Source organism: Heterodontus francisci, chromosome 43 (assembly GCF_036365525.1).
Source record: "Heterodontus francisci isolate sHetFra1 chromosome 43, sHetFra1.hap1, whole genome shotgun sequence".
Lineage (NCBI taxonomy): Eukaryota > Metazoa > Chordata > Chondrichthyes > Heterodontiformes > Heterodontidae > Heterodontus > Heterodontus francisci.
Window position 1 is genome coordinate 18,689,670 of NC_090413.1, and position 15,503 is coordinate 18,705,172.

General features: G+C 44.9%; 1 protein-coding gene across 2 annotated transcripts in view; it reads left to right on the top strand.

Moving 5' to 3' along the window:
• The window catches only part of cc2d1a (coiled-coil and C2 domain containing 1A), an 87,842-nt gene that overhangs the window by 19,522 nt on the left and 52,817 nt on the right, over positions 1–15,503 (top strand). For both annotated transcript variants that reach the window (XM_068021044.1, XM_068021045.1), the window contains exons 7-10: positions 5,330–5,454; positions 6,346–6,418; positions 6,635–6,730; positions 12,292–12,419. In XM_068021044.1, coding sequence (XP_067877145.1) covers positions 5,330–5,454; positions 6,346–6,418; positions 6,635–6,730; positions 12,292–12,419 — 422 coding nt within the window. The remainder of the gene's footprint in view (positions 1–5,329; positions 5,455–6,345; positions 6,419–6,634; positions 6,731–12,291; positions 12,420–15,503) is intronic.

Consider the following 15,503-nt stretch of genomic DNA (forward strand, 5'->3'; position numbering starts at 1 on the left):
GGGATGACGCAGACATGGCCTCAAGGTGACCAGGGATGGGAAATGAACATCCAGGGGTATTTAGGAAGGACAGGCAAAAGGCAGTGGAGTTGCATTGCTGGTTAAAGAGGAAATTAACTCAATAGTGAGGAAAGATATTCGCTTTGACGATGTGGAATCTGTATGGGTAGGGCTGAGAAGCACTAAGGGGCAAAAAACGTTAGTGGGGGTTGTATATAGATCCCTAAACTGTAGTGATGTTGGGAATGGCATTAAACAGGAAATTAGAGATGCAAGCGATAAAGGAACATCTGCATATAGATTGGGCAAATCAAATTAGTCACAATACCGTAGAGGAGGAATTCTTAGTGTATACGGGATGGTTTTCTGGACCAATACGTTAGAATTAGAATTAGAACATTACAGTGCAGTACAGGCCCTTCGGCCCTCGATGTTGCGCCGACCTGTGAAACCATCTGACCTACACTATTCCATTTTCATCCATATGTCTATCCAATGACCACTTAAATGCCCTTAAAGTTGGAGAGTCTACTACTGTTGCAGGCAGGGCGTTCCACGCCCCTACTACTCTCTGAGTAAAGAAACTACCTCTAACATCTGTCCTATATCTATCACCCCTCAACTTAAAGCTATGTCCCCTCGTGTTTGCCATCACCATCCGAGGAAAAAGACTCTCCCTATCCACCATATCTAACCCTCTGATTATCTTATATGTCTCTATTAAGTCACCTCTCCTCCTCCTTCTCTCCAACGAAAACAACCTCAAGTCCCTCAGCCTTTCCTCATAAGACCTTCCCTCCATACCAGGCAACATCCTAGTAAATCTCCTCTGTACCCTTTTCAAAGCTTCCACATCCTTCCTATAATGCGGTGACCAGAACTGCACGCAATACTCCAGGTGCGGTCTCACCAGAGTTTTGTACAGCTGCAGCATGACCTCGTGGCTCCGAAACTCGATCCCCCTACTAATAAAATCTAACACACCATATGCCTTCTTAACAGCCCTATTAACCTGGGTAGCAACTTTCAGGGATTTATGTACCTGGACACCAAGATCTCTCTGTTCATCGACACTACCAAGAATCTTCCCATTAGCCCAGTACTCTGCATTCCTGTTACTCCTTCCAAAGTGAATCACCTCACACTTTTCTGCATTAAACTCCATTTGACATCTCTCAGCCCAGCTCTGCAGCCTATCTATGTCCCTCTGTAACCTACAACATCCTTCGGAACTATCCACAACTCCACCGACCTTCGTGTCATCCGCAAATTTACTAACCCACCCTTCTACACCCTCTTCCAGGTCATTTATAAAAATGACAAACAGCAGTGGCCCCAAAACAGATCCTTGCGGTACACCACTAGTAACTAAACTCCAGGATGAACATTTGCCATCAACCACCACCCTCTATCTTCTTTCAGCTAGCCAATTTCTGATCCAAAGCTCTAAATCACCTTCAATCCCATACTCCCGTATTTTCTGCAATAGCCTACCATGGGGAACCTTATCAAACGCCTTACTGAAATCCAAATACACCACATCCACTGCTTTACCCTCATCCACCTGTTTGGTCACCTTCTCGAAAAACTCAATAAGGTTGAGGAACCAACTAGAGAACAGGCCATCCTAGACTGGGTGTTGTGTAATGAGAGAGGAATAATTGACAGTCTAGTTGTGCGAGACCCCTTGGGGATGAGCGACCATAATATGATAGAATGTTTCATCAAGATGGAGAGTGACGTAGTTGATTCTGAGACTAGGGTCCTGAATCTTAGTAAAGGAAACTACGAAGATATGAGGCTCGGTTGGCTATGATGGATTGGGAAACGTTACTTAAAGGAATGACGGATAGGCAATGGCAAAGGTTCAAAAAGCACATGGATGAATTGCAACAATTGTTTATCCCTGTCTGGTGCAAAAATAAAACTGGGAAGGTAGCCAAACCATGGCTTACAAGGAAAATTAGAGATAGCATTAGATCCAAGGAAGAGGCATATAAATCTGCCAGAAAAAACAACAGACTTGAGGATTGGGAGCAGTTTAGAATTCAGCAAAGGAGGACCAAGGGATTGATTAAGAAGGGGAAAGTAGAGTATGAGAGCAAGCTTGCGATGAACATAAAAACTGACTCTAAAAGTTTCTATAGATATGTGAAAAGAAAAAGATTGGTAGGTCCCTTCCAGTCAGAAACAGGGGAATTTATTATGGGGAACAAAGAAATGGCTGGCCAACTAAATGCATACTTTGGTTCTGTCTTCACAAAGGAGCGCACAAATATCATACCAGAAACGTTGGAGAACACAGGGCTTGTGAGAGAGAGAGGAACTGAAGGAAATCAGTATTAGTAGAGAAATGGTGTTGGGGAAATTGATGGGATTGAAGGCTGATAAATCCCCAGGGCCTGACGGTACGCATCCCAGAGTACTTAAGGAAGTGGCCCTAGAAATAGTGGATGCATTGGTGGTCATCTTCCAAGATTCTGTTGACTCTGGAACAGTTCCTACAGATTGGAGGATTGCTAATGTAACCCCACTATTTAAAAAGGGAGGTAGAGAGAAAGCAGGGAATTATAGGCCAGTCAGCCTGACGTCAGTCGTGGGGAAAATTCTCGAGTCCATTATCAAAGATTTTATAGCAGAGCACTTGGAGAACAGTGGTAGGATCGGGCAGAGTTAGCATGGATTTATGAAACGGAAATCATGCTTGACAAATCTACTAGAATTCTTCGAGGATGTAACTTGTAGAGTTGATGAGGGGGAGCCAGTGGATGTGGTTTATTTGGACTTTCAGAAGGCTTTGGACAAAGTCCCACATAAGGGATTAGCATGTAAAATTAAAGCGCATGGGATTGGGGGTAGTGTTTTGCGATGGATAGAAAATTGGTTGGCAGACAGGAAACAAAGAGTAGGGATAAATGGATCTTTTTCCGAATGGCAGGTAATGACTAGTGGGGTACCGCAGGGATCGGTGCTAGGAACCCAGCTATTCACAATATGTATTAATGATTTAGATGAGGGAACTAAATGTAATATCTCCAAATTTGCAGATGACACACAACTGGGTGGGAGGGTGAATTGTGAGGAGGATGCAGAGAGGCATCAGGGTGATTTGGAAAAGTTGTGAGTGGGCTAATGTATGGCAGATGCAGTATAATGTGGATAAATGTGAGGTTGTCTACTTTGGTAGCAAAAACAGGAAGGCAGATTATTTTCTTATGGCTATAAACTGAGAGAGGGGAATATGCAGCGAGACCTGGGTGTTCTTGTACACCATTCGCTGAAGGTAAGCATGCAGGTGCAACAGGCGGTAAAAAAGGCAAATGGTATGTTGGCTTTCATAGTGAGAGGATTCGAGTACAGGTGCAGGGATGTCTTGCTGCAATTATACAGGGCCTTGGTAAGGCCGTTTTGGTCTCCTTATCTGAGGAAGGATGTTCTTGCTATGGATGGAATGCAGCGAAGGTTTACCAGACTGATTCCTGGGATGGTGGGACTGACGTATGCGGAGAGATTGAGTTGGTTAGGATTATATTCGCTGGAGTTCAGAAGAGTGAGGGGGATCTCATAGAAACCTATAAAATTCTAACAGGACTTGTCAGGGTAGATGCAGGAAGGATGTTCCCGATGGTTGGGGAGTCCAGAACCAGGGGTCATAGTCTAAGGATACGGGGTAAACCTTTCAGGACTGAGATGAGAAATTTCTTCAGCCAGTGAGTGGTGAGCCTGTGGAATTCACTACCACAGAAAGCAGTTGAGGCCAAAACATTGTATGTTTTCAAGAAGGAGTTAGATGTAGCTCTGGGTCTAAAGGGATCAAAGGGTATGGGGTGAAAGCGGGAACAGGTTACTGAGTTGGATGATCAGCCATGATCATAATGAATGGTGGAGCAGGCTCGAAGGGCCTACTCCTGCTTCTATGTTTCTATGTATATTCTTATTTCAAGTCTCTCTCTTTACAAAAATGTAAGTTTGAAACTGTCAAACCAACCTTTGTGCATATTGGGTGCAGTGTATTTTAAGAAAATGCAATCATTGAAGTTTTTCAGATATTTAACGCAACTTCATTCTGATGTTAAAATTCACTTGAAAATACATTTGTCGGTTTTCATGAGAATTTTCTTTAAAAAATTGCTTAAATGGATGAAACATTAGAAATGTGACTTTGTATCTTGCTTCACTCAATTTTATTTATTTTTTAATTTTTTTTTTTATTTAGAGATACGGCACTGAAACAGGCCCTTCGGCCCACCGAGTCTGTGCCAACCAACAACCACCCATTTATACTAATCCTACATTAATCCCATATTCCCTACCACCTACCTACACTAGGGGCAATTTATAATGGCCAATTTACCTATCAACCTGCAAGTCTTTGGCTGTGGGAGGAAACCGGAGCACCCGGCGAAAACCCACACGGTCACAGGGAGAACTTGCAAACTCCACACAGGCAGTACCCAGAATCGAACCCGGATCCCTTGAGCTGTGAGGCTGCGGTGCTAACCACTGTGCCGCCCTAAGGCATGAAATTTTATGCCTGTTCAAAACTGGCATGACTGCAGGAAACCTGCATTCTCTGCTCTTTGGGCGAGGAGGCAGAGCTATGTTAATGACCAAGGGTTTGGGTCGAAGTTTCACTGGTGCAAAAGAGCAAGGAAACTAGGATGTAACTTAAAAATTGACTTAAGTCACTTGGGCTTTAATTTCCTATCCTTGCCACTGAATCATTTTTGGGTCACCTGTTTTGGTGGAAATTCCAGGCTTGTATGTTTAAGGAGAAACTTTGGTTTATAGAGCATTACAGGAGTACTCCAGGATACCAAGCAGAAGTATCTTGTGAAGCTTAGAAAATGTAACAAATATTTTCATTTTGAAATGTATCTTAGACTATTGTGATTTAGTGCATTGTTTAGCTGCAGAACCATTGAATCAAGTGATTCATAGAGGAGTGATACTGAAGTTCATTTCACTGAATGTTACGTAGAATTAAAAATCTTGCATATTGGGAACAACAGGCAAAGTAGATGACTGGATGGTTCTTGGGCCAGACAGCTGGGATGAAAGTCTCTTTTAGTCTGAAGGCTATAAAGGTTTAAAGAGAAGTTTGAGTCTAAGCTAAGATCCTAGTAGGTGTGAATAGACAACATGAGGGGAAGATTCTTTTATATGGTTCATCCTGACCGTCCAATTCTCATGCAGTTACTGAACTGGCACACATCTACCTTCATGTTGCTCATTTGTGCTACTGTTGTTGGATTTCTTTTGAATGAATGAATGTGAGGCGCTACAATTGTACTAATCTGTAGCCTTTTTCTATTCTATCTTTGTTTAGTATCAGTGAATTCCAGCATGAAGGGGACTGCAGTGAGCAGACAGAGGGAATACAAACTGGCAGCACTGCAAGCCAAACGCAGTGGGGACACTGAGCTCGCAACGAAATACTACCGAATAAGTAAGGTGAGACTAATGCCAAGTGACCCTCCCAGTTTCAAGCAGTCAGCAGCAACCTGTCCAGAATCTGGGTTGCATGAAAGATCGGGTGGGAGACCTGACAGCATCCTGGTTAAAGCCTTAATTCAGACATTTTGTGTATGCATAATATCCCTTTTTGAATTTGGTGTCCAATTTTTTTTTTGATGAGTTGGAGCTCATGTTAATATTATATTGCAACACGCTGCAATAGGAGAGCTGGTGATGGATTAAGTTCAACAGCCTAGACCATTTTGATGAATGTCTCCTCTGACTGTTGATAGTAAAGATCCTACTAAATTGTGGTTAGTGAGTCTCAATCAGTTTGTCTTAACATTGACCTAGAGCACAAAACTACTGTAAAACTAACTTGGCACTAATTAGTATTAAGTAGGCAGCCTCGCTCAGAGGCCGCTGGATGACGTAAAGGAAACGGAAAAATGCCAGGGAGATTTACTCAGCATGTGGAGTGCTGGTACTGGGTACCTGAAATGGAAAATGTTCCATTCCCCTGATATTGCCAATCCCCTAACCTTTACAGTGAACAAAGCTCACAAAAGAAAATTAAAGTTGAAAATGTAAAAACTGATAGATTTTGCTAAGTAAGGGTATTTAAGGGTTACCTAGCCATGGCAGTTAGATGGAGTTGAGATGCAGATCAGCTGTGGTCCAGCTGAATGGCGGAGAAGGCTCCAGGTTGAATGGCTTACTCCTGTTCCTATGTCCTCAGATAGCATTTGGAGGGTGGGGAAAGGGAGGTAATAGTCCAGCACTCCAGCAGGGCTCCTGCCGTGTCTTCCATTCACTGGAGGCTGAGCAGAGAATGCAGCTTAACCTTGTATCTTTAACAGCTTTTTGTTTTTCTTCTGTTTAAACTAGAAATTTGATCCTGTTCTTGAGGCATTGGATAAAGGAGAGACTGTGGACTTCAGTAGCCTGCCACCCCGTCTTGGTATGCATTTGTGCACTTTTTCAGTTGTGCATTTGTATCATCGGTGTATATTCTTGCTTCTGTTGCTGTGGTCGTTGATTTTTGCAATGTATTGTGGGAACCAGTTCTTACTGGCCCTGTTTAATCTGGGATCCTGAGCTTTGAAAACTGGGTCTAGGACTGTAGAATTTGCTTGGCTGCTTCCATTTGCTTATTTAGGTCTATTTTATCTCCCAGATCTTTTACCAAAGGACCAACCATCGATCCCTTCTTCTCAGTCATCTACTGCCTCAGTCCCAGCTGCCTCTCCTGCACAGCCACTAGCTTCATCAGGTGGGTCTTGCATCTGATGGGTAGATCCTGGTTCTGATGAAAGGTCACAGACCTGAAGCGTTAACTCTGTTTATCTCTCCACAGATGCTGTCAGACCTGCTGAGTATTTCCAGCACTTTCTGTTTTTATTCCTGTGGCCTCTTGTCAGTTCAGAATAATCCTGGTGTTTTTTCTTCCAGTTCTCTCCCCTTAGCTCTTGCTGGGATGTGGTTCCTTGTATTTGGTTACCTTGCCAAAGTGGCCATTCTTCATGTAGCAGTGACAAGTCGTGGGTGGCATAACAGCCAAGCTTAATCCTGTCCTCCCCTCCCTTTCCAGTGGCAGTCACTAGATAATGATTGGGTATGCTGACTGATTTCTTTATTTGCCTTCTAGCTGAGTGTGCCTACTGTTTCTCTGCCTGAGGTTAGCTAACTAAGCACAGACTGGAGATATAACCTTGGACCCTCCCAGTTAGTGCAGCTTGATTCCACACTGGACTCTGTTGGTGCAAAATATGAGAATGTACATAATTAACAGGTAGGAAAAAACCAGCTGATCAATTGAGACTGCCCCATTCAGTCATGTTGCACTTGAGCGACATGAGCATTAATGTCTCATCCACCAGCAGCCATGTAACTTCCTAGGAGAGGTTTTTTTAAAAAAAAAAGCCTCGGCAAGTTCGGGGAAATTCCTCACCAATTCTTGAAGGCAACCAAAATGAGTTCAGACCACAGGGTGCATGAGAAAATAAAATGTGACATCTCATTCTTCGCTTGAAAAACTTTTATGGATGTCCCCTGGTTCTCCCTATTCCATCCAATTCAAATAGTCACTCCACATGGACGATATCTAGACTCTTCATTATTTTAGGGCTGCGTTTGCTGACAATGCCACCACTAGGTGGCGCTGCAATGGCTCATGCGCAAATACAGCCTGTGCCATAAAATGTCACAGTCTGGCGGCACAGTAGCGCAGTGGTTAGCACCGCAGCCTCACAGCTCCAGTGACCCGGGTTCAATTCTGGGTACTGCCTGTGTGGAGTTTGCAAGTTCTCCCTGTTTTTTTTTTTCCTTTTTTTTTCACATCGTGGGGGCCTTTATTCCTCAGGCCCCCTTTATGTACATATTTACAGTTTTAAAATAACTTTATTAAAACCAGATAAATAAACAAAAAACTCAAATTAAAATGCCATTTTCGGCGTCGACAATGCACTCCAGTCCCTGCGGTGCCCACCGGTCGCGGAAGGCCTCAAGCGTACCAGCAGACACCGCATGCTCCTTCTCCAGGGACACCCGGGCGCGAACGTAACCGCGGAAGAGTGGCAGGCAATCGGGGAGGACGGAACCCCTGACGGCCCGCAACCTGGACCTGTGAATTGCCACCTTGGCCAGGCCCAGGAGCAGACCGACGAGGAGATCCTCCTCCCGGCCCAAGCCCCTCCGCACCGGGTGCCCAAAGATCAGGAGCGTGGGACTGAAGTGCAGCCAGAATTTGAGGAGCAGCCCCTTCAGATACTCAAATAGGGGCTGCAACCTCGCACACTCCGTATAAACGTGGAACACGGACTCGTCCAGGCCGCAGAAAGTACAGGCGGCCTGGGAGTCCGTGAACCTACTTAAAAGCCTATTGCACGGGACTGCTCTGTGCAGCACCCTCCACCCCAGGTCCCCGATGTAAAGGGGGAAGACTCCCGCGTAGAGAGACCTCCATCGGGGTTTCCCCTCGCCGCCAGATGGCAACGCGGACCGCCAGGGCGTGTCCGGCCGGCTGACGAGGGCAAGGAAGTGGAGAGTGTGCAGGAGCAGCCTGTACAGGAAACCCCTCAAGTTCTCCCTGTGTCTGCGTGGGTTTCCTCCGGGTGCTCCGGTTTCCTCCCACATGCCGAAAGACTTGCAGGTTGATAGGTAAATTGGCCGTTAGCAATTGCCCATAGTATAGGTAGGTGGTAGGGAAATATAGGGACAGGTGGGGATGTGGTAGGAATATGGGATTAGTGTAGGATTAGTATAAATGGGTGGTTGATGGTCGGCACAGACTCGGTGGACCGAAGGGCCTGTTTCAGTGCTGTATCTCTAAACTAAACTAAACTCTGCGACGTCAGGCAGATACCAGGATTAAAGATGGCGCTGCTCAAATAATCACACGATGGCATCCTAAACACATGGCAGCACACAAAGGCTGGAGGGGAGGGAGTGAGCGGGCTGGGGAGGGAGCGAGCTGGTGGGTGGGTGGGTGAACCAGCGATCGGGGGTGTGGCAAGCAGGTGGTGAGCGAGCGGTCCGGGGGTGGGGGGGGGGCGGGGGGGGGCGCGGGTGCAGGTGGGCAAGCAAGCAAGCAGACGGGCGGCAGGGGTTGGGAGCGGGCGGAAGGAGGAGAGCACACCCGCCACCAGCAAGGTCTTCGGCCGCGCTCTCCCCGCACCCGCTCTCTACCCGCTCCCCAGATCCCCTCTCCCCCCACCCCTGCTCTCTGTGGCCCGAATTTGCCCACCATCTGCCTGCGTTACGCGATGACATCATCTGCGCATGTGCCAACCAGTCCTGGCACTGCGGAACGCAGCGCATGCGCAGAGGGTAGGAACCAATCTCCACATGTGTGCAGATTGGCGCAGTCGGATGACGTAAGCTGCCGGCTGCGTTGTCAGTAATCACTGAGTTATTTTAAATACTTCATTCTGATTTCCCCAAAGTCTAGCTTACCTAGGAAAAGAAAAGAACTGACTTAGTCTATTGTGATGACTAAGGGTTTTGACACTGCGTCAATTTAATAGCCCTCCTCCAGGGCCTCCAATTCACTGAGCTAGCACAGTTCTAATTGATATCACTCATGTCCTAAGTGTTGTAAGGTCTCATTGAATGTGATAACAGTGCGCTTGGAAGATCTTAAAATGATCGAAAAGAATCAACACAGATGTATGAAAACGAAACCCTGTTTGACAAATGTTAGTTTTTTTGAGGTTGTAGCTAGCAGAATCGATAAAGGGGAACTACTGGATGTAGTGTGTTTAGATTTTCAAAAAGCCACAAGAAGGTGCTACACAAAAGGTTATTACACTAAGTTAGGTATCATGAGATTTGGGGTTTCTTGTTTTTATTTTATATTATATGAGATTTGGGGTAATGTATTAACATGGATTCAGGATTGATAACAGACAGAAAACAGAGAGTAGGAATAAATGGGTAATTTTTGGGTTGGCAGGCTGTGACTAGTAGTGTACTGCAAGGATCGGTGCTTGGGCCTCAGCTATTTACAGTCGATATCAGTGACTTGAATGATGGGACCAAGTATCCAAGTTTGTTGCCGATACAGAGTTAGGTGGGAAAGTAAGCTGTGCTGAGGACACAGACTGCAAAGGGAGAGAGACAAGTTAAGTGAGTGAGCAAGAATGCTGCAGATGGAATATAATGTGCAAAAGTGTAAAATTATCCACTTTGGTAGGAAAAGTAGATAAGCAGAGTTTTTGTTTTAAGTAGTGCAACTTGGAAATATTGGTATTTGGAGGGGCTTTGGAGTTCTTGTACACAAATGACAAAGTTAACATGCAGGTGCAGCAAGCAATTAGGAAAGAAAATAGTATGTTGGCCTTTTAGGAATAGAAGAGCAGGAGTAGGCCATTCAGCCCATCGAGCCTGCTCTGCCATTCAATACGATCATGGCTGATCATCCACTTCAATGCCTTTTTTCCCACACTATCCCCATATCCCTTTATGTCATGGGTATTTAGAAATTTGTCACTCTACTTTAAACCTACTCAGTGACTGAGCTTCCACAACCCTCTGGGGTAGAGAATTCCAAAGATTCACAACCTTCCTGAGTAAAGAAATTTCTCCTCATCTCTATCCTAAGTGGCTTCCCCCTTATTTTGAAATTTTGTCCCCTGGTTCTGGACTCCCCAACCAGGGGAAACATCATACTTGCATCTACCCTGTCTATCCCTTTAAATATTTTGTAGGTTTCAATGAGATCACCTCTCATTCTTCGAAATTCTAGAGAATACAGGCCCAGTTTCCCCAATCTTTCGTCATAGGACAGCCCTGCCATCCCAGGAAAAAGTCTAGTAAGCCTTCGCTGCACTGCCTCAATGGTAATAATATCCTTCCTAAGGTAAGTGGACCAAAACTGCATACAGTACTCCAGGTGCAGTCTAACCAAGGTTCTATACAATTGAAGCAAAAATTCACAACTCCTGTACTCAAATCCTCTTGTGATAAAAGCTAACATACCATTCGCCTTCCTAATTGCTTGCTGCACCTGCATGTTAACTTTCAGTGACTTATTGATGAGGACACCCAGGTAGGTCCCTTTGTACATCTACACTTTCTAATCTCTTACCATTTAAGAAATATGCTGCACATCTGTACCTCCTACCAAAATGGATAACATTTTTTACTTTTTAAAAAAACTTTTATACTCTGATCCCTTTGTAATAAAGACGTTTCAGTACAATTGTATGGACCTTTGGTGGAGCACGGTGTACAATTTTGGTCACCTTACCTAAGGAAGGATATACTTGCCTTAGAGGAATTGCATCAAAGGTTCATTTCACTGATCCTGGGATGAGGGGATTGTCCTAATGATTGAGTAGACTAGGCCTATGTTCCCTTGAGTTTAGAAGAATGAGAGGTGATTTCATTGAAAATTGAAACATATAAAATTCTTAAGGGGCTTAATAGGGAAGATGCTGAGAGGATGTTTCCCCTGATTGGAGAGTTTCTAACCAGGGCTCAGTCTCAGGATAAGAGGTCTATTTAGGACTGAATTGAGAAGTGTCATCAGTCAAAGGGTTGTGAATCTTTGGAATTCTCTACCCCAGAGAGCTGTAAATGCTCAGTTGTGTATTTTCAAGACAGATCTATAGATTTTTTGATACTAAGGGAATCAAGGGATATGTGGATAGTGCAGGAAGGTGGAGTTGAGGTAGAAGATTAGCTATGATCTGATTGAATGGTAGAGTGGACTCGAAGGGCCGAATGGTCTCCCCCGCTCTTATTTCCTAAGTTCTCATGTAATATAACTTGTCACCAACTTTCTATCTGTTAGGAAACATCATTATTTATATTAATATAAACTTAGCACCCCCCCCCCACCCCCACCATAAATCATCCACAGCATACCAATGTCAGTGGAATGCTTGCACCACCAATTCCCAAAGTGCAAGTATTGCGTTATTGCTGGTAAATCCAGTGTAAGCTTGTTGGTTTCGCTAAAGTCTGTATCTAGGAAGAGCCATTTTTGAAACCGTCTAGTTATTCTTTATATAATTGACCCTGTGGAGCCCTTAAAATGAACACTGCTGAAATTCACCATTAGTAGGAGTGTAAGTCATCACTTCTACTGAGCACGGCCTTTACTCGGCTGAGAGCAGCTCCAGCGTAATCGATGCAATCCATGTTGTGCAGTTTCAGTACCCAGTGTTAAAACACTTCTCACACTAGGTATATTGAGTAAATGGAGCTTTGGGTTTATCCCAGGGTCTTTGTAAGTGTGGCTGAACTTGTATCTCCAGTGACCTGATACAGAATTGCAAATACAGAACCGAGCTCTTAGATTGATCAGCATTTTTTTCTTGATATCTGCAGGTATTCCCCCTCCTAAAGATGTCATGGAGGCCCTTCAACAGAGAATGGACAAATACAAGTCTGCTGCTGCACAGGCCAAGAGTGCAGGAAATGACCGGAAGGCAAGGATGCATGAACGCATAGTCAAAGTAAGCAACCTTCAAAAATAACTCAGTTTGAACAACCTTTTCAAATTTAAAATATTGGGCTGAATTTTGTTTTGGAGATTGGGGTCCAGATGGTGGGCCGGAAGGTGAGGGAAGGCCTCCGCTTCAGCCCTCCTTTGCTATTTAATGGCGGGTAGGCAATTAACTGCCCGCCATCTGTGGTGCCGTCCCTTTAAGGGACAGGCTTACTGCTCCAGAGCTGCCAGCCAATTGGAGGGCCGGCAGCTCTCTAATACTGGAGGCCCTGCAGTATAAGGAATGGCCAAGACACCAGTACAGGTGAGTGGGGTCACTGAGGTCATTCAGCAGGCCCTGGCGATGGGGTGGTGTTAGCAAGGATGGGATGGAGTGGGGGTGGGGTCTTCCCTGGATTTCTGCAAAAGGAGGGACCAGCCGCCGCCCTGCCCCCCCAACCACCTGACCCCGCTAGGAGGCTTCCATGTCTTCCTGCGGTGGCGGGCCCCTCCGTCTTTTATTAAATTGAGGCAGAGTTGGGAAGAGACTCTTAAGTGGTCATTGGCCATTTAAGGGCCTCAGTTGGCCTGGGGCGGGAAGGCCATCCTCTGCCTTCCCCACCCCAGACTAAATTGGAGGGCGACGGGCACTAAGCCTCCCACCTTCCCATGCAATTTTATGGGCCCAGCCTCTTCCCATCCCAAGGTGTTCCATAAAACTCAGCCCAAGCTCACTAAAACTCACTAAAAGCGAGAAAGGTCTGTCAGCTGAAAAGTGCTTTTCTCCACTTTTATACTCGTGCTGATTTTGTCACCAACTAGGGTCTCATTTACTCTGACAGCTGGTTCTGTAATCATCGCCATGTATGAATGTGAGTGTACAGATTGAGTGGAGCTGTTTCCTTTATAACCTGAAACCTACACTGAAGGGTCTGCTTAAATTGCCAACTATTTAGTATTGGTAACATGGTTGATTGTCCAAAGTTGATCTTTTTTATAACTTTCATTCCCCTGCGTCTCATTGCATTCATTCCTCTGACAGTCGTGCTGAGATTACCACACTGTTGAATGGTTTAATAAACCAATTATTTGACCGGAATTAACGATTGTGTTTGGTAACTGTCGATCAAGAAACAAAATTAAACTCAACTGTGACAGTAGCAGATGTCCAGCACTAACAGATCTTCCTGTATGAAGAACCGCAGAGCCAGCTGTTCGTCGAACCTTGCTGTGTACAAATTGTTTGCTACATTTATTGCATTACTACAATGGCCACACTTCTGTTTAGCATTTTGGGACCTTCTGAGGTTGTGAAAGGCACTACATAAATGCAAATCTTTCTTTCCCCTTCCTCTCCTTTCCAACCTGTATCGCACTGTTTAGTTAGTTAGTTAGTTAGTTAGTCAGCACTGAAACAGGCCCTTCGGCCCACCGAGTCTGTGCCGACCAACAACCATCCATTTATACTAATCCTACATTAATCCCATATTCCCTACCACCTACCTACACTAGGGGCAATTTATAATGGCCAATTTACCTATCAACCTGCAAGTCTTTGGCTGTGGGAGGAAACCGGAGCACCCGGCGAAAACCCACACGGTCACAGGGAGAACTTGCAAACTCCACACAGGCAGTACCCAGAATCGAACCCGGACTCCTTGAGCTGTGAGGCTGCGGTGCTAACCACTGTGCCGCCCTAAGGCATGAAATTTTATGCCTGTTCAAAACTGGCATGACTGCAGGAAACCTGCATTCTCTGCTCTTTGGGCGAGGAGGCAGAGCTATGTTAATGACCAAGGGTTTGGGTCGAAGTTTCACTGGTGCAAAAGAGCAAGGAAACTAGGATGTAACTTAAAAATTGACTTAAGTCACTTGGGCTTTAATTTCCTATCCTACCACTGAATCATTTTTGGGTCACCTGTTTTGGTGGAAATTCCAGGCTTGTATGTTTAAGGAGAAACTTTGGTTTATAGAGCATTACAGGAGTACTCCAGGATACCAAGCAGAAGTATCTTGTGAAGCTTAGAAAATGTAACAAATATTTTCATTTTGAAATGTATCTTAGACTATTGTGATTTAGTGCATTGTTTAGCTGCAGAACCATTGAATCAAGTGATTCATAGAGGAGTGATACTGAAGTTCATTTCACTGAATGTTACGTAGAATTAAAAATCTTGCATATTGGGAACAACAGGCAAAGTAGATGACTGGATGGTTCTTGGGCCAGACAGCTGGGATGAAAGTCTCTTTTAGTCTGAAGGCTATAAAGGTTTAAAGAGAAGTTTGAGTCTAAGCTAAGATCCTAGTAGGTGTGAATAGACAACATGAGGGGAAGATTCTTTTATATGGTTCATACTGACCGTCCAATTCTCATGCAGTTACTGAACTGGCACACATCTACCTTCATGTTGCTCATTGGTGCTACTGTTGTTGGATTTCTTTTGAATGAATGAATGTGAGGCGCTACAATTGTACTAATCTGTAGCCTTTTTCTATTCTATCTTTGTTTAGTATCAGTGAATTCCAGCATAAAGGGGACTGCAGTGAGCAGACAGAGAATACAAACTGGCAGCACTGCAAGCCAAACGCAGTGGGGACACTGAGCTCGCAACGAAATACTACCGAATAATCCTACATTAATCCCATATTCCTACCACATCCCCACCATTCTCCTACCACCTACCTACACTAGGGGCAATTTATAATGGCCAATTTACCTATCAACCTGCAAGTCTTTGGCTGTGGGAGGAAACCGGAGCACCCGGAGGAAACCCACGCGGTCACAGGGAGAACTTGCAAACTCCACACAGGTAGTACCCAGGACTGAACCCGGGTCACTGGAGCGGTGAGGCTGCGGTGCTAACCACTGCTCCACTCTGCCGCCCATCTGTGCTCCACTGTGCTCAGTGGAAGTGAAGAACTAACACCATGCATGCACATTGAATGATTACTTCATACATAATGCAGTGCAGCTGTGAGTTCTGATTGTGAAAATTTTTCTTGTGCTCCATGACCTCAGGGCAGCAGCTCCGGTTTGGTAATTCACTGCCAGCTGTGTACTGTCTTATTTCTTTTATAAGGTGGCTGAGTTACATTAGGCTAGTGTTATGGT